Source organism: Labeo rohita, chromosome 5 (assembly GCF_022985175.1).
Source record: "Labeo rohita strain BAU-BD-2019 chromosome 5, IGBB_LRoh.1.0, whole genome shotgun sequence".
Taxonomy (NCBI): Eukaryota; Metazoa; Chordata; class Actinopteri; order Cypriniformes; family Cyprinidae; genus Labeo; species Labeo rohita.
In genome coordinates, this window is record NC_066873.1 from 18998563 (window position 1) to 19022984 (window position 24422).

Consider the following 24422-nt stretch of genomic DNA (forward strand, 5'->3'; position numbering starts at 1 on the left):
AATGTACCATATATGCAGTATATAGAATTCAACATTAAATAATTTATGCCAACTGGAGAACTCGAACACTTCTTCCTTATCATCTCCAATGTAAATGTGGTTCAACAATAATTATATAATTATGCTATAATTATGCATTCCCACTTTTCACAATGTGTCATTCATATGCAAACTGCCAGTGACCGAACAACTCTATTTCCCAAAGGCTTTATTATAGGTTACTTATAAGTGTTTTTTTTTTAAGAACTGCCTCATTTGTTTTTGTCTTGTCACCATATCTCTTATTGTCTCTCCTCAAATATGTTCATCACACCACAATACCTCACAACCTCCACTCATCTCTATGTAGCAAGCACTCTCACTCGCATTTTCTTTTCAATCCACGACTGAAAAACCCATTCAAAACCCAATGTCGCTGGCGTCACTTGCATTGTGTTTCAGCTGTCAGTGTATGTAGTACAATTTCTCTTTTTCTTTCCCACATTCACACTGGGCTCTGATCTCTAGGCTAAAGAATGAGTTTAGAGAGATGAAGAAAAGCTGAAGCTTTGACTGACACATTTAAACACGGGTGATCTTCACTTATATTCCTTTAACTCAAGGACCTTCAGTTCATAAAACCCGCAGCCCCAGTAGTGCCGTTTAAGTGCGAGGCGGTGAATATTTCACACAATAGAACGTTAAATACTGAGCCATCTCTCAAACAAAAATGTATAATCGGTTTCTTCTAAGGTCTCTGTTTCTGCTACAAGCAATGAATTTGATCTGGTCTTCATAGAACTGACTGCATTTAAATACACACTCTTCAATCGATTATGTTATAATAATCCAATAATACGTGCGGTCACGTAAACCTTATTACTTTTTTGCCGTAAGGTCCTAAACAGCTTAAGCATAAATCAATCGACGAATATTTTTGCCCATTACCCTGATTTCGCCCTGGCATGTAAACACCTAAATCTGTCTTCCATCTGTTAATTAAAGTGTGCATGTTTAATATGTAACAAAAAAGCGTACTAAATGCCACTAAAAAAATGTTCTCATGCAGCCATAGGACAAGAGGTAGAGTCGTAGAAACTTCAAATATAGCCCTATTTAAATGGTAATTGTTTCTCATGTGGACCTCTGTGGAAATAAATTTGCATGGCACCTCAGTGATAAAATTCATGCATTCAGATGGCGATTTATTCACAGTGGAAAAGTGTGTGATCCTACCAACCCGGGAATGCGCTGCTGTAAAGAAAATGTCATATGCTTGGAATAATAAGAATAAATTCATTTTTTAATAATATCCTATTTATTTGAAATTTATTTAAAATTGGAAAATAGACATGCTGTAGTTGAAATGGTTTTCTGTATTTTATCTCTCAAAATGATGGATGTCATTAAAAAATGTGGAGATTATAGATATAGCAGTTATAAAATACTGATCTTGTAAATACTTTCCAGCATTTAATCTAATTTAATATTCATTAATATATGAACATGAAAATCACTGTTATTTACCATACAGTGATCGGCAAAAAAAAATCCACAGCAAGTGGCGAAGTCACGCAGTCTGTGACGGACAAGTCGTTAATGGCTGGTCTATGTGGTAATAGAGTACATCGGGCAGGACATCCAAACGCTCACCTATCTTTCATTGACCTCAGATATGGCTTTTCATCTGAAAGACGTATGTAGTAGCAACTTTCAATGGCAGCTCAATCTAATGTTAACCTAGTAAAATGTACACTACTGAAGTGTTTGTGTGGAGTGTGTAAGCTGAACAGTAGCGCACTCAACTGCATAGTGACAAATGGAGGCACCGGTGCAGTCACCTGTTCTTAAAATACTCCGTCATTATTGGTCATACAGATAAGAGTAATACATCTTTCAAATCTGTAAAAACTCGATGTTTATTTGTGTGCACTCACAATAACAACGAAATGTTGTGATTTTGTAAAAAAATGAAAGCAAACAGGACTTTGAAATACCAAAACTCTGTGTATACTTGCCTTACTGACATGAAAAATGTATCTATAGAGAGTAAAATGTTTATTTCAAATGAACCAATTCAAACAGAAAACAAATATTCTCAGATTATGTCTGTATGAAACATGATTATGTCTGTATGAGACACTACTATGGAGATGATGAGTCAGCGTCACAGATTTTGAGCCCTTTCATGCACTAAAACTAAAACCTGGTCAATGGTGCAGTATTTTTTTTGTTATTTAAAGAGCGTGTTAGGTATAGGCAGGTGCACAATGCACATACACTCTGCTTATTACACACAAAGGGACGCGCAGCAGCACACAAACATGCCAATATTAAAAATAAAGGACTACAATGTGAAAGATTATTATTGTGTACATAAATATAAAACTGCCTACATGTCATAATGGATAGTCAATTGCTTTCTTATACGAGCTGTTTTTTTGGTTTCACTTTCGCTTTCGGAAATGATCACGTTCAGCAAGGATGGGAGAGGATGGAAAAGGACAACCCTTTTAGACAACACGCTGGGCGCGCTGACCATTTTTCCTGTGCTTAAAACAGCAAAAGTAGATTCGAACACGCCCTAAGTGCACCTGCGCCGTGCGCTTTAGACTATGCGCTTAGATCGTTAAAATAGGGCCCTATATCTCCTAAAACAAAAACAAAGAAAGCACTAGTTTATCAATAATTATTATCTTTGCTCCTCACCTTCCTTGACACATTCATCATTTTTATATCTGCCGGTGCACTGTGGCAAGCTTTTTTTATGCGCTTATTAGGCTATGTAGGCAATTAAAGGCAATTAAAGGCTCATTATTATGATTTATATGGTTTATTAATAAACATACAACTAATAGCCGACGAAAGCTTAAAATGAATGACTACTAGTCAACAAGAAAAATATTTGGTTGAGGGCAGCCCTACAAAAAACAGTAAATAATTCAGCCAGGAATTTTACGTGGGTGATGGGAGAAAAAAAACACCTACATTCTGGATTTGGACAGCAATAAAATCACAGACTAACATCTCCATGAGAAACAATTACTGTCTGAATCTGGCTTATGAGAGGACAATGAGTCTGTGCAGGTTTTCCCTATTTGACGGGTCATTGATTCGAATGTAAACTGGTAAAATGGGTTATTTTAATAAAGTGATTTTAGGTGGTTCAGTGTAATGGTGTGCATGTAAACAATCTGTCGGAAAATCATGTTAAAATTGTCATCTTAAAAAGTAAATCACAATAGTGATAAAAAGTCAGTTGAGTGTTGATAATTTCCAGTGTCATATGTGGATGTGCTTATTCAGAATGAGGCTGATTCATGCATTCATAATCACTCCTCTTGACATGATTTTTAGCAGTCAGAGCTTTCAGCAGCATGAATGCCAACAAGCACCTGACAGCAATAAAATCATTGTAAATGTGAATGGGGTATTAGTGTGTCTCTGGTGTACTTCATTCTGATTGGTCAATTGCAGTAATCTTCAGCCAAGAATTTTGGTATAACAACTGCTAAGCTCACCGATGTACCTAAACAATCTGTTCTAGTTGTTCCACATATTTAATTTACATCAGATTCACAAACACCTTCTAGCTGCAAATGTCAGCTTTACACTTCTGTCAGAAATTCTCATGAGGAAAAAAAAAAGTGTGCTGCTCTGAGTCTGGATTTTCTGATGAACATCATGGAAAAAAAAATCGACTGACATCAGCTGTGACTCTAGTGTACAGTATACGGTGTGGCATGATGAGCAACACCATATACCGTGTGTGGGGGAGGTGTTAGGATCTCTGCATGTATCCCACACAAACACACACTCATCTAAGCCTGCACTTACTCTACTTCACACTCTGCAGTGTTGTAGTTTTTTTAGCTTCATTCTATTTTTATCTTGGCATGGCAAGTCATGATTAGCGAGCCTTGCATTTTCATTAACATACTTATTCAAAAACTGTTCGGCATAATCCATAATTATTCCATAATTCCTTCTTACCAGCCAGAGAATGAAGACTAAAAGTGTTAATACCAAAAAGGGAAGGAAAAGCATGTTGCTTTGTCTTCGAACATCTGAGAATGTGAAGAGAGGTATTCATTCTTTGCACACATGCAACTAGAGAAAATTAAATTACACAATGGTTACTATGGCCAACCAAACAATTTACATCCCATTGAGTTCTGAACTCAATTAAGGAAATCAGAGGGAATATATATGTTGCCACGCAACTGGCCTTTGATAATGGGGTAAATCGGTAATAAATTTGAATCATGTTGCACCCTCTTAGAAGCATGAATAAAGAAGGTGAAAGGAGGGAACATGAGGAGGACACAGTAGACACAAAGACAATATGCATATCTAAAATTATATATATATATATATATATATATATATATATGGTACCTGTATATCAAGCATCACTAATACTTAAATAGATTAGAAATTAGATTAGAGGAGGTTGTATTTACCAGAACAACAACTGCGTCATGTAGTGGACCATCAGTGTGAAGAGTCTCGACATCGTCCTCAATGAGATAGTCCCACTCCACTCCCATTTCGATGAAGCGCCGAGATCTTGCATCTTCTCCCTTGCCGTTGAGAATGTAATGGCCGGTTGCCTGGTTCTTGATAGCTGCAATCAGTAATTAATTACAACTCTTCAACAGTTCAGGGATGAGAAGACGTTAACAGAATGACTTGGATCACTCTGTTCAATTAAGCCATTGTGTCAGGCATCAAATCAGATGTTTAACTGTCAAAACAATAAGCTTTTTACTGTGCCGTTTCTATGTCTAAAAGCTTTATTAATTTTTTTCAGAAACATAATACTAGTATTATATGCTGTTGAACTACATGGCATGAGGACTGTGTGACACACTGACATAATGACATGTATAAGTGGCGACACAGTCTGACTCAGAGAATGAGAGCAATTGGTTGGTCATTCGTTTGAATGTCAATGGTGATTACAAGGAAAGCTGCGCACACGTCAAGACAATCACCATTGCTACAAGTCATCAAATGTCACTTGTAATGTGAAAAATGAGGTTAGGTTCCAGAACATTAAATATGGAGTACATGTTTAAATAATACTGAATAAAAGTATGAAGCAAGACTGCGGAAAAGGTTTGAAGCAATGAAACCAAAGCAGACCTTTGATTTCCACACATTTAGCATGATGAATTTGTTGTCAGGATTTCCACTAAATTGCAACTTTAAAAAAGGATAATCCACCCAAGAAAAAAAAATTCTTCTGTGGTGTAAAAAAAAAAAATGTTTTGCACTTTCATACAACAAAAGTGTGGAAGCCAATTTCCGTCACTGAATAAAACAGTAAAAAAGGTTATTTGCAATTGTATCTCGCAATTCTGACTTTTTTTTCTCAGAATTGTGAAATATAAACTCACAATTGCGAGTTATAGTGAGAACTGTAAGACAAACTCAATTCCGAGAAATAGTCAGAATTGCGAGCTTATGTCTTGCAATTGTGACTTTTTTTCTAAGAATTGCAAGTTTATATCTCACAATTCTGACTTTAAAACACGCAACTGTGAGTTAAGTCAGAATTGTGACATATAAACTTGCTGAGAACATATCAGTCTTTTATTTCCCCTCAAAATTGGACTTTATAACTCACAATTCTGAGTTTATATCTCACAATTTTGAGACAAAAAGAATTGTGAGAAAAAATGTAGAATTGCAAGATATAAACTCACAATTGCAAGAAAAAAAGAGGAAAAAAGTTTTTATCTTGCAATTCTGACTTTATAACTCGCAATTGTGAGTTTATATCTCACAACTTTTATTTGAAAAAAGTCAGAATTGCGAGTTTGTATCATGAAATTTTGAGAAAAATGGCAGAATTGCAAGATGTAAACTCACAATTGCGAGAAAAAAGTCAGAATTGTGAGATAAAAAGCAATTAAAAGTTGCAATTATTCAGCTGCGGGCTTCTATGCAAAAGTAAATGCTGACTAGGAGATGAAAGAAAAAGAAAAACTTTGATTTAAAAATTGTGATCTTTAAAAGAAAGAATGTCACTTTTTTAACATGAGTAAATGTCAGAATTTTAGTTTTTGTGTGAATTACTGAATAAAATTAAATTTAGAATAAAATAAATATGGTTAGTTTTTCTTGCTCACTTGCAAATAGACTAAACTAGGCAGAATAAATGCTAAAGGTGTTAATCATAAATCTAATCAGATGAACCATGCATGCTACTGATGGGAATTCACATGTAACATACATTACTTAAAACATTCAATTTACAGAAACAGGTACCATATATATTTACAGAAACAGGTACCATATAAATTGCTAAACTATAGCATTTTAACCTACAAAGGAATCTAATTATTGCAATCAGTTAGGTTAAATATATGAATAACTCAAGTTGTATTACTAAGCTATTAGGCACCCCCCAAAGGAAAGTATTATTGAAACAGAAAACCTTTGGAAGACCTCTTGGAAGGTTAACTGGGGCAGTTAAGTGAGGCATTGAACAGCTTATCTAGCTAATTAAAATAAGGTCAAGTTTAATTAAAAGTTCAACTACCAAGAAGTAATATTCAAACTCCTACATTTATGGAGAAGCACTTATAAGATGGGGAATATTCTTGGAATAAAAGCAACTTGTTCAATTATGTGCATTACAAAGTGATAATTGCTGTCAGTATGAACTTTTCAAAATGAATAGAATAAAGAAAATGGGCCAGTCAATGTATTTGTTTTTCTGTCATTTAACTTTGCAGTTAGAATAGACACTGTAAAGCTCAAAACAATTTTGTCTTACCGTTACAGTTCAGAGTTGAAAAAAAAAAAGAAACATCGATTAACAAAGGACCTCAAAGAAAGCATGCGTCTTTAGAAAAATTCAGAACTAGCAATGAAAACGGTCTTTTATTCGCATTCTGCAATGTAACTCTGCAGTATTGACTTCACATAAAGCTGAGGAATGCAATGGAGCAATGCTCATATTTCAATGGCAACTGGAGCTGTTCAATCACAATGTGAATTAGCAGGTCAACCCAGAAAGCTACTGTAGTTCTCCATGGGTCGTCTCAGGATCTCTAATGGGTTTCTAAAACAGCACTTTTGATTTATGAGTTTAATAAAGCCTTCGGTTAACATCACTTTAAGAAACTTTCTTTTACATTAACACTTACGCCTTTGGCAGATGCATTTATCCAAAGCAAAGTAAACTCCATTTAAGCACAGATTTTATCAGTTCTTGCTTTTCCTGGAAATCAAACCCACAGCTTTGGCATTGCTAGTGGCATTCTCTACTGTTTGAGCTACAGAAAGGTTCATGTTTTGTTCTACAACATTAACATTGATTAACGCATCAAAGCAGGCTCTGGGTAGTTGTAGTAGCAACCTCTGCATTAAAACCACAAAATGTTTTTACAATTCAAATCTGAGCTACTTTATGTTGTGGAACAAAATGCAAAACATGATATTACTCTTAAATCAAAAAACGCTATTCTAAAACCCACTGTAAAGTCCAAAACGTACCCATGGCATGAAAACACCCATTTTCTTTCTGGTTTCAGGACTGTGGTTCACAAAGACTCAGGCAAATTGTGGTAGACAGTGATTGTCTCTAAAATCAGTGAGTCTAAATTCTATCTAATGCACTTTCAGGCAAATGCACAAGCTCTCTTTTATGCTAATACTTCGGTGCGATGGATATGTATTGGAGTGATACGGATCCATTAAGCACAGCTACCCGGAACAGGCACAGAATACATAAGCATGCATTTGATCTTCTTGCTGTTCAGCTTGAGTAACATGAGGACAGATATCACTTACCAAGAATCTGAGGAGAAACCTCTTGTTCTTGTATGATCGCATGTCTAGCCCCAGGAGGAATCAGAAACATCTTTAGGTAACCTTTGCGATAGCGAAAAAAGCAAAAGGGAGAGATGGCAAAAGCATTTAGTTAGCTAAGACGTTCTACTACGGTTTGATCTTTGCAGAGATGGGCATCACTAGAAGGCATTTCTACAGTAGTACATTACTAAAGCTTTCAGATTTGAACAGTCAGACTATTGCAACTGTCCATCAAGCAGGGTCACGACAAGCCTACAAGACAAAAACATGACAGAAGGTTCCTCTTCCATTCGTTTCATACATTCATCCTTCAGAAGCTCAAATAACAATGTCAGGTGAAAATGAAGACCGTGAATGATTGTTATGTAGGGCTAATTAAGAAGGATGCTGAATGGCAGCGCCTTGAGTCATTTTGCAGCACAAGAAAACAAAAAAGCTAACGTTGCCTTCTCTACCAATGCCCATTCCTCTGCAAAGCATGATACCACTCACCCATCACATTTCTAGAATCCTCCGTTTCATTCAGATACACATTGCGAGCTCCTTTCGGCAGCAAAAAGGCTCCTCTTGTTTTCCCTTTAGAATAAGAAGGGTTTGTTATGTCATTTTGCCCTGCACTCTTTGTCACTGACATGTTAAATGCCTCTAAACCCAAGCTAGGCTTTGAAGCTGTCTCTAGCAGCACGGCACCCGTCTAACACACAAGTTCGACGTAAAAAGGTGGATGGGAGTCGTTGCAATGGTGGATCGAGTCACTTAAGGCAACGTCTGCTGGGAGGTTTTATCATCGATTAATGTGGGCAGGAAGACATCGACAGAGAAAGATAGGGCTGCTGGGTAATCCTAATAGAGTTCAGCTGAGGTTAGAGTGCATGCCTAAAAGGAGCAGAATCAAATAGGGTTGAGGAAAAGAGATTAAAGAAGATGGACAGAAATAATGGTCGGTGTGTGATGATGGTGGGGGAGGGATGTGGTACAGTATTCGTGTGAGAGAAAGAAAGGAGAGAGCGTGTTTATATACCAATCCTATTAGATTTACTCGCTTTCATGTTATTTTCATATATTTTTTTTTTTTAGATTTATATTATATACTTTTTACTATACTATACTATATTTTGTACTATTTTGAAATGAGAAATATGGACATCTTTGATTAAGCTCTTCAGGAACCTTATTTACAGGGATAGTTGACCCAAAATGAAAATCACTTTCTGTTGTTCCAAACCTGTATGGAACAAAAAAGAAGACATTTTGAAGAATGATGGGGTTCAAACCATAGATATATATAGGTGGATGCCATATTCGACCACTCCAGACAGGTCGATGTGTCCACCTTCTTGGAACAAGAGCAGAACGAATTTTTATGTAAGTCATTCATAAAGCCGTTCTGTAAACTTCCGAATTCATGAAAATGTTTACATTTTTAAAATTCACCTGCCCCTTCCAGGTCTGTGCCACCAAAGCGTTCTGAACCACCACCAGCTGGCTGTTTTCAGCTGGCTACAAATGCTTTGGTGGACACAGGTTAATTGTGACCCTGGACCACAAAACCAGTCTCAAGTAGCACAGGTATATTTGTAGCAAAATGTTACAATGTTAGTTATACTGTGTAAATTTTGGATTTCTTTTATGCCAAAAATCATTAGGATATCACATAAAGATCACATTCCATTAAGATATTTTGTAAATTTCCTACTGTAAATATATAAAAACCTAATTTTTGATTTGTAATATGCATTTGGACAACGTTAAAGGTGATTTTCTCAATATTTGGATTTTTTGGCACCCTCAAATTCCAGATTTTCAAATAATTGTAGCTCTGGTAAAATATTGTTCTATCCTAACAAACTACACAACAATGGAAAGCTTATTTATTCAGCTTTCGAATGATGTATAATTGATTCTATATAAATAAATTAAATTGTGCTATATAAATAAATCAAACCTGAAACTTGTACAAATCTTAATTAAAAAAAAAAAATTGAAACAGATATAGATATTCACATATGCATGCAACTAATGTTGCAGACATACAGGAAACTTGCTCTTGAGAGTTCACAGACCTGCTTTGACCATTACAATATGGCGGACGGCTTACGTATTGCGGCCTATAGTAACAGCTGCTACTAGGGCATCTACCTACACATATCTATGGTCCAAACAACAGTGAAGACCACTGACTTTCATTGTATGGGCAAAAGCACTGAGACATTTTTCAAAAAAATCTTCTCTGTGTCCTACAGAAGAAACACATGCATGCAGGTGTGGAATGGCATGAGGGTGATTAAATGATTTAAATGTTTGGATTAACTATCCTTTACTGTAAGAATAGTCTTAAATTGGCAAATGATTAACATATTAACATTTATATATATATATATATATATATATATATAAAAATACACAAGTCTGCAGTCACAGAAATGCTTACCAACTTTTTTTGAGTTTACAAAGTTGTTAAACCTGTTTAAGTAGTCAAATTTTATGATTTACACAAGAATATAAGCAAAGGATGTAATTGTCTACAAAATGATGTTTACATGGAACAAATGTCACACAGCAATGTCGTGGATAATGCAGAATCAAAAGTTTCTACCTCAAGAGGATGTATTAAACAGATCAATTTTACTGAATAATTCAAGTGCTTCAAGAAAAGTGCGACCTTCACATTTTTGCTTCTAAACTATTCAATACATTTGCCCTATGGGCATCCATGGTAAGTGCATTAATGCAATGGGTTTTTCTTTGAGCTTTATAAACAAAGTCGAATCAGAGTTTTTTTTTCTGGGGTAATTGACAGTATTCTTTAGATGTGGTTAATAGAGTTCAACTGCTGAATAATGCTTTAAAGCTACAAGCTACAGTCAAAGCAAAACACAGCAGTACTACAGGAAAGAGACGTGTAGGATTAAACAATATAAGATACTTGCAGGTTGTGTTTTCCAACACAGGGATTTCTTTTTGGGATCTCTTGCTTAACTTTTTTCCTGTTAAAAAAGTGATCAGTTGACAATAAAACAAGGTAGAGTTAGATAGAGAAAGGTCAAAATGCTGATTTAGTTCATGCAAACAATAAGTTGAATATAGTAAGGATAATAAGAAAGGACAATATAAGGAACTGTCATTCAAATTTGTGATACAAAGCATGATAAGCATCACAAATTGTGTACAATCACCCATTATGATACACACTGTATGACAAAATCAGTATTCAGGAACATCATGCAAATTCTGGTTAGAGCCAGAATGAAACATTCATTCACTGTCAGAAGTATATATAACACATGTGACACCATCATAATTAAAGTTAACGGAATTGCACATTCTGCATTCATAACACACATGTGAAAGGCTCAAATAGAGCTAGGAATCTTGCCAAAAACAAGATGCTCCCATAATGTACATCAGCTCAATAATGCCACATGCCATGTCTTTCAGATGCAACAAAGGCAACACAAACACACACTTGAATCCATTAGACACATTTGTCCTGCCATCTGTGCCATTCATCATGCATTAGCATGAGTGTGCGTTATTGTCATTGTATAGGCCTGTATGCCACCTTGTTAATAAATAGCAGGTCATATGAAGACATGTTGAGGATCTGTTGTGATTGTATGTGTCTAAAATTATGTAGCTCCGGAAATTACGGAAATGAAATGCTGTGCCAGAGCCACATGGTTAAGATTTATTCTCAGTACATGATTTACATAGTTATGCTAAAATTACTGTATCTTAAATAATCTTACGAGAAATAATGTCAATTTGGGTTCAGAGCAGGCACAGCTCTGAAGAACTGTAAGTAGTATACTTTCCCAGATTGCATTTAAATGAGCTAATGTACATGCAGGGATTGACAACCCTTCCAGGGCCATTATAAAGATGTCAGGCCCTTGTCCTTTGTTCATTCGGGTTCTTCTCTAATCACAAGTATAATACAGCATGGAGTTAAACGAACAGGATTAATAGAGGAAAATTATGTCCTTTACATTCTCCATTTAGTTATATTTTTACAGTGTGTGCTATTAAGTCAACTACATCATCAGCTAATTGGAAAAGGAACAAATGTGGACGAAATAGCAGAAGGATTCTAGCAATAAAAACCACCAATGGCCCAAAAACTGTTTTTGAACAACTGGGTGATTCATTTCCTCATGCACTGCTAAGTGACTGATCAGGCCACTATACAATTGTTGCTTTGAGACAAGCCATCTTTATCAACATACATGCAGGATGATAGAACAAGCAAACATGTTATGATATGCAGTGTGACAATATTCTGACAGGCTTTGTACAGAGGCACAGTTTCATGCAGGTGTAATGAACTAGCTTCAACAGTACCAGAACTGTGGCATTATTGAAAAGATTTTAATGTTTTTAAAGAAAGTCTCCTAAAGTCTAACTTTATTTGATCAAAAACTTAAAACAATGGTCTCACATGATCCTTCAGAAATCACTTTAATATTCTCAAGAAAGATTATGTATTTATTATCAATATTGAAAACAGATGTGCTGTGTAATATTGTGGAAACCATGATCATTTTCATAGATTTTTTAAAAGAACAGCATTTATTTGAAATAGAAATCTTCAGCAATGTTATAAATGTCTTGACTGTCACTTTTGATCAGTTTAATGCATCCTTACTAAATATATGTATTAATTAAAAAAATAAAAAAATAAATAAAAAAAAATGGATGGGGCTTAAACTAGAAGTGCTTAAAAACAAAATGAAATGCTAATTTTTAAATATGAATTGTGATTTTTTTTTAAATTTTAAATATAAAGTTTAAATATGAATAAATGTGAAATATGAATTTTCATGTGAATTATATATTTCAAATAGCACAAATGGCTTGCTTAACTCATTATTTTTTATTACAAGATATACCCTAGTGAAAAATAAATGTACTAAAATGTATTTAAAATACATGTATTTTATGCTAAGTATACTAAACATACATTTATGCATGTTAATACCCTGCAATTGTACTTTTAGTATACTAAACTGGTATATTTAAAGTCTGCTAAATTGGAACAACTAATTTTTTATGCACTTTAATTTTGCGGACGTAGGGCTGAAGATCAACTAAAGATATACTTAAGTATATTTGATTGTGCTAAAGTGGAAACTATTGCAAGTATACTTCAGGTACACTTTAAATGTTTATTATTTAAAGATCATACAATCCTCATCAATAGTGACATTAAAACATATTTTAGGCCTAATATTAGGAAATGTGCATTGAGTACAAATAATACTCCAAATAAAGTTTAATTACAGTTGAAATATCAGTCTCGAGCGATATGTCAGTAATTATGATAATAGACTTATACTTAGTATAAAATAAATGCATTTTAAATCTGTTCCTTTTTTTACTAAGGTATATAAAAAAGTAAGAAAGACTAAACATATTAAAGTGAAAATTGAAGACAAAGTGTGCCTGCAAGTTTTGTTAGGTCATCTGAACACTGGGAAGGAAGTAAATTTCGAGGCTGGAGCTCTAGGTACTTTAACTGAATACCTGTTACGGCACAGTGACAGTGTGCCAAAACATCCTAAAATTATAATCCTGTAATTAAAACTTTCTTTAAAAATGCTACAGTAGCACAATGGGGGAATCTATTTATAAATGAATTCCATTGCAAGCCTCAAGCTCCCACTAGGGCTGCACAACTAGCAAATACCAATAAAAAGTAAAGTGATGGTTGCTTAAGGAAACCAATTAGACGACCACCATGCTTTCATCCCTGACAGCTGTTGGCTGAATAATAATGACACGCCTCCCTCCAAAACCTGATGACTTTTCGGTAATGGGCTGCTCTGCTTTGTCTGTAGAAGAACATCTATTGTGATTCCCCGGGTACGAAATGTCCTGGTTTTTAATATGTTCGTCACTTTAGAATTCACTGCCAATGGTACTTGGCTCTATGTCACATAGTGTTGTAGAGATTGGCTGATCTGCAATTAGCATGATCGACTCAATGCCTGAATAATGGAAACCAGAACATATAAAAAAAAGCAAGAATTGCAACAAAACCAGGCTCCTCTCCTGCACATCTTTGGAAACTCGGAGAGGGAGTTTAAAGAGAAACTATACGCAGTTTGTATGCAAAATAGACAGTCGAGATGGAGTGGTAATGTGAGTCCTGAGGGAAGCTTTGTGAGTTCATAAATGCAATAAATGTTGTTTATTGTCTCTCTGTGTTTACAGGTGAGCCAAGCGCCTACCTCCACAAGCAGCCCAGTGGTCCTGAATGTTAATATTCTTGGTTTGTTCTTTTACTAGATCAGTCTTGTATATGACATGTATTTTGTTTCTCTTATTTATGCGTGCTGTATATTCACCTTCCCCTTTCGATTCGCATGAGAGTGATGTTGTTTTTCACTGAGATAACCATGTGGGACTGCTGTGATACAGTATGTATGTGTGTGTGCCCTAAAATAAAAGGTATTTTTGTAATTTACCACAGATGCCTCAAATGAAAAAATGCATGTAATATCACGTATCTATTTAGCTTTCAGAATATTGATTTTGATACCCTGGTACCTATGAAATCTAATGAAAGGTCAGACGGCACACACTTAGAACCTGTTTACACTTGAAAGTAACATCCACCTCTGGTGACCTGATCCACAAGTGCTCAGAAGATACAGATCGATGCTTATATTCAGTAGTAACACCTCAAATGTGTCTCTTGTGTCCACCTGTGATCGATTTAATTGAGCGGATGGTCTTAATAATGTTTCTACATTTTACTTACAATGTCACTTGCAATGTTATTGCATTATTTTTATGCTGAAGACATTTAAAGCTGATTGTTCACATATTTATGTGCTTATGTTTTCTTTTAAAGCTGCGCAAAACCAACAAAGTTCTTGATTTAATGCAATATTTTATTGACAGGTTGGTAGGCGATCATTGTGGCCTGTGAGGCATCACAATAGATTATGTGCTTAAACTACAAATGTGATGTGGTCAAAATGCCTTTGCGACTCGAATGTGGTTTTAAGAATCTAACCAGAAAATGTTTTGGACTACATTTGTAATTAGGCACTCAATATTCGTGTTTGGATCCCCAAAAAGGATGCTAAAGGGGTCATAACCTGCCTTTATTTTTCATTTTGTACTGTTCTCTGAGGTCCACTTGTAATGTTAAGATTTTAACATCAAAAAACATCATAATTTCTGTCCTGGTTTGACACCCCTCATCAGAACACTCTGTTTGAATTTGTGACAAATTGTAGACTCCTAAGTAAACGCCCACTGCTGGATTGGCTAACAGTTGTGTATGTTTAACAGCCTACATACTTCATAAATGGATGCTGCTGTGATATAGGTTAAAAGCACATAAATGCTCACATACCAAACGATCTGTAGTGACAGACAAAGCAATAGTGACCACGTAATAAAAACTGTCAGATCCAACATAGTCAACACAGCATCATCTTTTAGTTTCAATCTTTTAGAAAATCCTGCTTCGAATCGTGCCTTGTTTATAAACGAATCCGTGGTAAAATTAAGTGAACAAAGGATCAAGTTCGTACTGACGCAGTCTGACACTTTATTAAAAATAAAGTTCATCAAATTGTGTATTGTTTGGTTTCTGCATAAACTTGCATTTGCCTCTCGTTATTTACATTACATGCATGAATCGGTGGGCTAAACAGGCCACACTATTACGTCATAAAGTGGCACATTCAACAGTCTGTCATTTTGGCAGACTGGCTTCAATATAAGCTGTTTTTAGATTAATAAGAAACTTCTGAGTTCTGAAACATACAGCATGTTTTTATAGTACAGTGACCTCTCATATGCCAAAAGATCAAGGAAATTTTGATTGCTCAGTTCATGACCCCTTTAATAATAGATGTAAATCCAAGTCTGAATCTTTTTTATTGCATGAATTAGGACCAATGAAAGCAAGACATTTTCCAACAAATGTGCCTGCTTTTTATAAGCCACAAATGTATAGCCAGCTTTACTTAAATTTATTCGAATATATAGGCTATAAATAGAGTCAAGGAAATGCTATTGTTAAGCTACACATAAGTACATTTATACCATCAGCTACTGCACTTGCAAGGTTCTTTATGAGGTTCTTTATGAATGGTATTCTCTAGATATAGGCAATACCTCCAATTTGTCTGAGACTGAATGTAGACTGAGTGGGTCTAATGGATATTTGAGTGTGGTCATTTATGTATATATGCAAAGGGCAAGGAAAGTACAGATGGCCCTTAAATGTGAAAGTGTTCTCTAAATCTTTAAAACTGTTCTTACATTCTGTGGTGTTAGAGTAGGAGTATCATAATAAAAATGAAATATCAATACAGAATCAGGGAAATGCCTAAAATGTGAGTCAAGGAAGGGCCTTGAGAGCCGCATGCAAAATGACAACCCAGTGTGAAGAATGCAGTTTATGTCGAAAACTCACTGAACGAACCATGGGAGGCTTAAAAATTAACCAGTTTGTCTCTCTCTGAGACTTACATTAAACGTTAATATAAACCTATATGAGTATAACTCATACCCAGACTTCCTTGTATACAGAACTACTGCATTTTTTAATTTTTGAAAATCTGTTATGAATGTGACCAAATTCCAAATATAAGCTCCTTTGTTCTCTGTTGCTACTGTATAAAACTTCTCTGATCTCAGTCCATCCCAATCTGATCCATGCTGGCAGCCACAAAATAATTCCCAGATCAAATCCAAACCCTAATTCATAACCTTTCCCAATGCTATCCTAATTTCATTCATGTAAAGCTCTTAAATGATCTTTTAAACTAAAGAGGTTCTCTGTGTATGCAAACTAGCTGTGCTAACAAATAATTAAAAGCAGTTTTCACACTCCTTCTTGAATACTTCAGTAATAATGCTTATTAATAAATCACACATGCATTAAAGTATTAAAGACATCTGGTGTTTTTGAGTTGTCACATCTAATATAATAAATATATCATCATATATGAAAAATAAATGTGTGAACTCAAATCTCAAAACATTCCAGGGTTATCACTATTTTTTTCCCCTAAAAGTAAAGTGAACTCCAGACGTGTACTTGAACTAGAAGACTCTGAAACTTAATGACAGGGCTGCAGTCTTGAATAAAGAACCGTCTCATATAATGAAAATACTGCAAGTCAGTGGCCCAGGAAAGAGGAAAGTATCTTACCGGCTTTCTTAGGCACCCGGGTGAAGGTTCCCTTCACAGTTCGGCAGTGGGAGTTGTCACCTCCACACACACCGCACTTATCCTCCACCTTATTGGAGCCAATTTCCCTGTCACAGCCCACTTTCTGAAGAAAAGGGAGAGAAAGATAAAGAGAGGGAGAGGGATATGCAAGACACACTGAGAGAAGAGGCAAGATGTGCTATCAGAAATACTTCAAGCTTTCATCTTTAAATACGTCTGCATCAGAAATCGTTAAACTATAGCTGCTTGCGATGGTTTTGAAGTATCTCCCATGTTGCTATTTTGGGCACAGACAAAAGTGTCACCAAGAAACGGTTCTTTTTCTTTCGAAAGTACAAACTGACATTGACAAATACGAGACACGCTGCAGCAGTTTGCTGAACAAAACTTTTAAAAAGGTGATATATATCTACAAATAAATCCTAGCCTTTGTACACTAGCTGACACACTTTCAATCATTTTCTCCCCAAAGCTAATCACTATTCATTGTCCATTCCATCTACAAAAATCAATGTACTTCTATCAACCCCATCCAGAGAGATCCATTCCTCAAACACCATTCATTGTGAAGTGGCACTCATCCTGTACACACTGCACTTTCAGTTGCTCAGCGACAAACTACAACTAGTAGGCAACTCACAAATTCATAACAGAACATAACAAGGCTGTACAGTGTGACAGATTTGCCTGCACTTGCACAATTCAAACTGATCATATGTGTAGACTCATTTTTAACTTTTCAGAAGTGTGCGATAAGTTTCAAATTGGTCTTACAGGAATTTTAGTCACAAGTCTGTGGGTACAGCAAATACTTTAATTTCAGACTATGTCCCTCTACACTCAATGCTGCTGTTTTGCAATTAGGCACAAAACTTAATAGAAACGAAAGATATTTTATTTGCTCTGAGAGCATCTACTAAGTGCATCTTGCTGAGAAATGAACTACAGACACTGACAATATTCCACCAACATTCAGAATATCTTTGTAGATCATTTAAAGGATTAGTTCACTTTCAGACTAAAAATTCCCTGATAATTTACTCACCACCATGTGATCCAAGATGTTCATGTCTTTCTTTCTTCAGTCGAAAAGAAATTAAGGTTTTTGAGGAAAACATTACAGGATTTTTCTCCATATAGTGGACTTCAAAGCTGGGTTGAAGGTCCAAAATGCAGCTTCAAAGGGCTTTACATGATCCTAGCTGAGGAATAAAGGTCTTATCTAGTGAAACATCAGTCATTTTCTAAAAAAAAAAAAAAAACAAAAAAAATACAACAATGTACTTTTTACTTTTTAACCACAAATGCTCATCTAGCACTAGCTCGACTTCACGCAGTACATAATCATGTTGGAAACGTTGTACGCTTAGTTCTTCTTCTGTGTACTTCGGTTCAAAATGGTAGGGTACGGCGTTTTAACTTTCTTTGCAAGTTCACTTTGTAAACACTGGGTTGGTATTTCTGCCTACGCCACGCGTGACCTTTCCAACTTAATTATGTAATGCGTGAGGACGAGCTAGTGCAATATGAGAATTGTGAAAAAAAAAAAAAAAAAAAAAAAAAAAAAATCAAACTTATTTATTTATTTATTTATTTTTTTTTTTTGAAAATGGTGATTTGGACCTTCAGACTGTTGGCCACCACTGAAGTCCACTATATAGAGAAAAATCCTTGAATGTTTTCCTCGAAAACTTTAAATTCTTTCGACTGAAGAAAGCAAGACATGAACTTCTTAGATAACATAGGGGTCGGTAAATTATTAGGAAATTTTTATTTTGGAAGTGGACTAATCCTTTATTGAAAATAAAGTAAAATCTGGAAGTAAAAAAAATATATATATATTTCTGTGCTGATGGGAAAAAAAAGGCAAGCAAATGGACAAGTGTACTGACCAAAAACAATCTCTTGTAATTACATATTTGCTGCCATTCTTATTGTATGACACTAAATAATTATGAAAAGATTTTTAAAGAGAACAATACTGATTTTGAAGGTGAGCCTCAGCCTAAGTTTGCGAAGTTCATGGCATCAAATGTTTCATAGATATTCACTTTTGCTTTAAACAAGCGGTCTTACTGTGAAAAGTACTAGCAATATTATTTTAATTTGTGCTAATTAAGTTTTAGCACACTAGCGCCAGTTTTAATATCTGAAATAAGAATGACATAATATCTGAAATTTAAACACTTACCACACACTCTCCACGCACACAGATGCTATATGGGTCTTTGTAAGAGCACCTTGTCCCATCATGCACCAGCTGCTTCATGTAAGCCACGTCACTTGTTTCTTTTGACTGGCAATAAAGGTGACATCTTTTGTTGGCTGAAAATATAGAAAAACATGAAGAAATATTATTTGATAAGAAAGACCACAGCTTGACTCTGAGCAGTATAATATCATGTAATATATAAGTAAAATGAAAATTAATGTACTTCTAGGTCCTAAAGTTTTGAACTAGGTCTGACATTTTCCACCTGATTAATCTCTTGAGCTTCTATTTAATACCATTAGAATAACTCTATAAAATGTTTAGCATATGCTAATTAGGTTTCACTGTTTCACAACGGTCAAGGGTAAAATAACAGTTCCGAAAATGAATACTCTGTCATAATTTGTACACCCTCATGTTGTTTCAAACCTTTTATGTTCCAGAAAAGAAAAAGTCATACAGGTTTGTAATGACATGAGTAAATGATGACATAATTTTCAGCACAGCACAGTAATGGAATGCAATGAAATGAACGTATAGTGTGTGAATATTAACATGGTAATGTGGACAACAGTAATAAACCTTGTGGAAGTGTTTGGTCAAGTAACTTAATTTTAAAACATGCCTTAACAATTCTGTGGGACTAATTCTACAACTGAATAATGCACTCATAATTAAAATTCATAAGAAAATCCTACCTCATTTTAGCACTTGTAAATGCCAGGATACAGACCACAATGAAAGAAAAATAATTTTACACTTTTCAATAAAGTGATTCATAATTTTGTATTTTAAAATAAAACTTTAATTACATTTTAATGTTCATGAACTTGTGATTAAGAAATATTAAGGTTCGTATAATGAAAAAATAACGAATGTATAATGGAAAAACAATGAAAGTGCTTAAAGAATAGTGAGGTGGCTTTTAGTGACATTTCTCACTGGCTTTAATTTTGAGCAATGTGGACTTTTCATTTCGTGGGATACTCAAAAACTAGTCTCACGCCTACTGAACATCTGATGCATATGGCACACAAAATTTTAAACGTTTCAGGAATTTCAAAGTCGTCATCTGATTGGTTGAACTCTACAGTATTTCCGGAAACTCCCTCATGAAAAAAGGAAGCAGTCGTGTTTACAACTATGACAATGAACTAGGTATGGGACGATAAATCGTTGCAACGCGAATCGAGAAATGATTCAGCATCAATTTTAGATTTTCCGAACACATCGTGATTCTTTCTCAAATCGATTCTGAGCTTAGTTTTGAACAGCTGTTTTAGAAACAGCTGTGCTCTGCTTGTTTCCAAATCCTTACACGCACTTGAACCTAAAATAATAATATATACATTTTGAAAGGGTTGAAGCGAATTACAAGGGTGTTCACAGTGGACTGTGTTTACAATAATCTCGCGTCATAAAAGCATTCTGAGCCGAGGTGAAATTACATGTAATTTCGCACAAGTTCTCTTCAGCACTTTTCTTCATGAGCATTTGAGTGTGCGGATAAAAACTAGATTAGATCGCCATCTGCTGTTAAAATCTAAGCTCAGAATCGACTCCAAAGAGAATGGCGATGCATTCGCAAGATCTCAGAATCGATCCACGAATCGATTTATTGTCCCATCCCTACAATAAACGCTTATCAGGATCAATTAAATGCTGGATTTTCGGTCTGTTATTGTGGAGATATTTCCACGGTCCTAACATGATGTGACAAAAAAAGTCAGTCACATTACCTGTCAGTCATATGGCCTCTTGGGTGGTCCTTGGCCATTTGAAGTGGCCAAAGTTCCCAGACCTTTCCCAGAGACTATTCAAAAGCACAACAGGAGTATGTATATTTAGCCCAAAAATAAATGGTAACGGACAAAAAAACATCACATAAAGGGACTGCAGCAAGTGCAAAGTTTGACAAAAAGTACGCTCAAAATAACACTTTGTCACCTTGCATTTGAGGGTACTCTAAAGGCCTTCACTTCTTGAGCTGAATACACTGAGGAAAGTGGACCCGACCACAATTGGAATGGATGTGCTGTGCTTCTCCCAAGAGGGAGGACACATTTACAAGCTGTGTGTGTGTGGACAGCTAAGCTGGTCCCTGCTGATTTGCTACATGCTGTCCCTGCTCCTTCAAATAGTACGTTTACTTATTGTTGCTATCTTATTGTGTCACCATTAAAATTATGGCTTGGCAGAATGGTGGTATATACTGTTTCATTTACATGTAAGAGCCATGAAAATTCATAGAGCAATGTGAAAATTGGCTGTGACACAAACAAGAAAAGACAGAACCCTGAAGCAGTATGGTTAGGCACGACGCATTTTAGAGTTTAGTTGTATATGGCTGCCAAATAATGTGTTTCAGAAAAATAATATACTCCATTATATGAATTGATACAATCTCTGTCTTTTATGGGAGAAATACTTCCAGAACAAAAGTGGACAGGCATTGCTGCACTCTATTTCACTCAGATTCAGGGATATAAATATATTTTCCCAAATTATGCTGTTTTAAATTCTGACAAACTCACCATCTGGGTGTTCGTAGGGAAGCCAATGGTGTTTGGCGTTCTGGTATTCAAAGTGGGAGTTGCGAAGGTGACACTGCTGAGCTCTGAAGTCCTCAAAGTGTTTGGGGCAATCATCAATGTTACACAGCTGGTATTCATAGTTCACCCCTGGACAGTCCTGACCTCCATTAGATGGACTAACAGATGAGAGATAATGTTCAAACAAAGGTCAACAAAGTACTTTAAACATTCAAGTCTGTGGTTTAAAAAGCAGTCAATAACCAAGTTTACTCAAAACAAAGTCTGGCACAAACAGATATTAGAAACACATCTATGCCTTCTTTCAACAAATCAAATATTTAGATTTGGATTCAGAAAACCTAATCAATGTTTGCATGGAATGGGATCCAATGCAAAAGACATTTCTACAAGTTTAAAGCACTGCAGCTTTCACCACTGAGCCTTACTTTGAATTTTCAATCATGCATATTTTCTGTAAGTGGGAGCATCTGCTCAACTCAAATGGCGTTTAACAAGTCCTTAACTAACACTCCTCAAGACTAGCACACTGATGTGCTGGCATTTAAAAAAAAAAACTCCTTCAACTGCTTCAATCTCAAAGCACACATGCTAATTAAGAAGCAACCACTCGTTTGCCTGGCACAAAAAATACTGTTCTCCTCAAAAAGAAAATTGCACCTAGAAGTCAAAGACGGCAGCTATTCTGATTAAAAACAGCCTGTGCAGATGTTTCTCAATAAAAGAGATGTGTGAATGTAAACAGGTAATCAGGCCATTTCACGCTTTTATAAAATCTCTATCATTAGGAGAAAAACGAGCACACACAGCAATGCAGAGGTCATGTGGTTTTAAATATCAGCATTATTGGAATTATACTGATTTAAAGAACAAACTATTTGACCTTTCGTCTCATTGGCCAGAGTCAATCACGTTCACCCCTGCTGCCCGTATGCTTTATTTCTAAACAGTTCTTTTCATTTCAAAGAAACTGCAACCTATGACTGAATCAGATTATGAAAAGTACTCTAGGGTGCCAGTGATCTTCATTAGCAATCCTGACTGTAAGTACAGTAGATAACATACACAGGGTTGTTGCACTGGCGGGTTCTGAAGCGGACACCCGTCCCGCAGGAGCGAGAGCAGGTACCATACTTGCTCCAAGCACTCCAGGCTCCATCTTGCTTCACTTGGTTGGCATTCTTCCACATGCAGTGACCTTTGTAGCACCACTACGAGGGGAAGGAGTGAGAGAGAATCAAATTGGGAACAACAGGACAAAGTAGGCCCAGCAAAATGTGGACACATTAAATTACCTTCCCAGGTGCACATTCAGTCCCGTCTAATGGAGGCCCTTTTTTGGTTTTGCAGAAGTAGGGGTTATCTGGATGACTGCACCACAGCTGCTTGCATGGATCAAATGTGCGAAACTAAAGAGACAGAAAAGTGCCCATGGTTGGTTGCTTGGCATTTTAAGAGAGCATTTTAAATGGCGAGACAAATTTAAAAGAATTCTGAACTTTTTTGGCCGAGCTACAATTCTACCAGAGATAAGGTCTGACAATCCTTTTCCTCTTAGGAACGTGATTACTGAATTGGTTTCCCCTCTTGAGGATACTAGTGGCACTCTGGAACTACTGCTACAGCTAGACACCCAGGAAATTAATCTGAGAATGGAAAAAGAGAATTTTCTGTTTACTGCAAATGACATATCGAGTACGTTCCTATCGCCTGATAGTGCCATCTGTGCCAAGTGAGCTTCCAGAACAAAAAAAAAAGAGTGTATATGTTCCGTCTGAGGGGATGAACAAGTATACATCAATGTTTCAGAGTGAAATTTATCCATCTATCATTGTGCGCCACCTGACACTATGTCTACACCATGTGTGACCGTAGTCGCATTGCACCACCACAGCTTGAGCTGGTCTACTTTTGACGCATCAAAGTGAATGCTGCAAACCATTTGTCCTGTTGTCAGAAGACAGAATCACTGATTATAATATAGGGTCTATTGGCTTTTGTCGGATCATGTCACCCGCGTCCAGTGTAGACATGGTTTGAATATTTTGGCCTCAACAGATGGCCTTGAGATTCTGATGGCTTATTCTGCTTTATACTACGGGGCCGTTGAATGCTTGAGTCTGATTGGCTGACGAATGTTCTAAGGTATGGAATTATTTTCAGGGAAACCCCTGGCGAATGTAGTTCCAGGCAGCTCTTGACCGCATTACATGTCCATATCACTTCACCACATGATTTCAATTATTTCAAAGGTTCTTACAGCCTAAAACAACAAAATAACCAGAACCCACAATGATACTGGCCAAACAAATAAATACAGTAAACAACAGGATAAAAACGACAGATTATTTCCATGTTCTTGCCACATAATTACAATTCATTATGTACGGAAAGCACATACTCTATCTCTACCACTTTTTCTCTTTCAGACGCACACACATACAGTTTGCACATGTTAACATATGCGCTAATGTTGTTAGCGCTGCTCTTACAATTAACAACTTAAAAACTACAGGACAATTCTCACAACTGAGGTAACAACAGCTCTTTTCCTTTTCCACTATTAGTAGAGACGTTGCTGTCGATCACTTTTGAGAGACGCAAAGTTAGAGAGGTAATTCACAAGCTTAATCTCTATTTCTCTCTCTCTTTC

The 24422-nt window shown here is 35.9% G+C and overlaps 1 protein-coding gene across 3 annotated transcripts in view; it reads right to left on the reverse strand.

Annotated features, from left to right (window-relative positions):
- Positions 1–24422, reverse strand: part of adamts3 (ADAM metallopeptidase with thrombospondin type 1 motif, 3) — a 107804-nt gene that overhangs the window by 20605 nt on the left and 62777 nt on the right. Inside the window, exons 11-19 of one of the 3 annotated variants that reach the window (XM_051110488.1) lie at positions 23065–23178; positions 22835–22980; positions 21752–21927; positions 19197–19330; positions 16985–17108; positions 10737–10793; positions 8299–8382; positions 7786–7866; positions 4443–4606 (exon numbers count right to left, since the gene is read on the reverse strand). In XM_051110488.1, the coding sequence (XP_050966445.1) occupies positions 4443–4606; positions 7786–7866; positions 8299–8382; positions 10737–10793; positions 16985–17108; positions 19197–19330; positions 21752–21927; positions 22835–22980; positions 23065–23178 (1080 nt within the window). The remainder of the gene's footprint in view (positions 1–4442; positions 4607–7785; positions 7867–8298; positions 8383–10736; positions 10794–16984; positions 17109–19196; positions 19331–21751; positions 21928–22834; positions 22981–23064; positions 23179–24422) is intronic. The other 2 variants (XM_051110490.1, XM_051110491.1) reach the window with 2 other exon arrangements.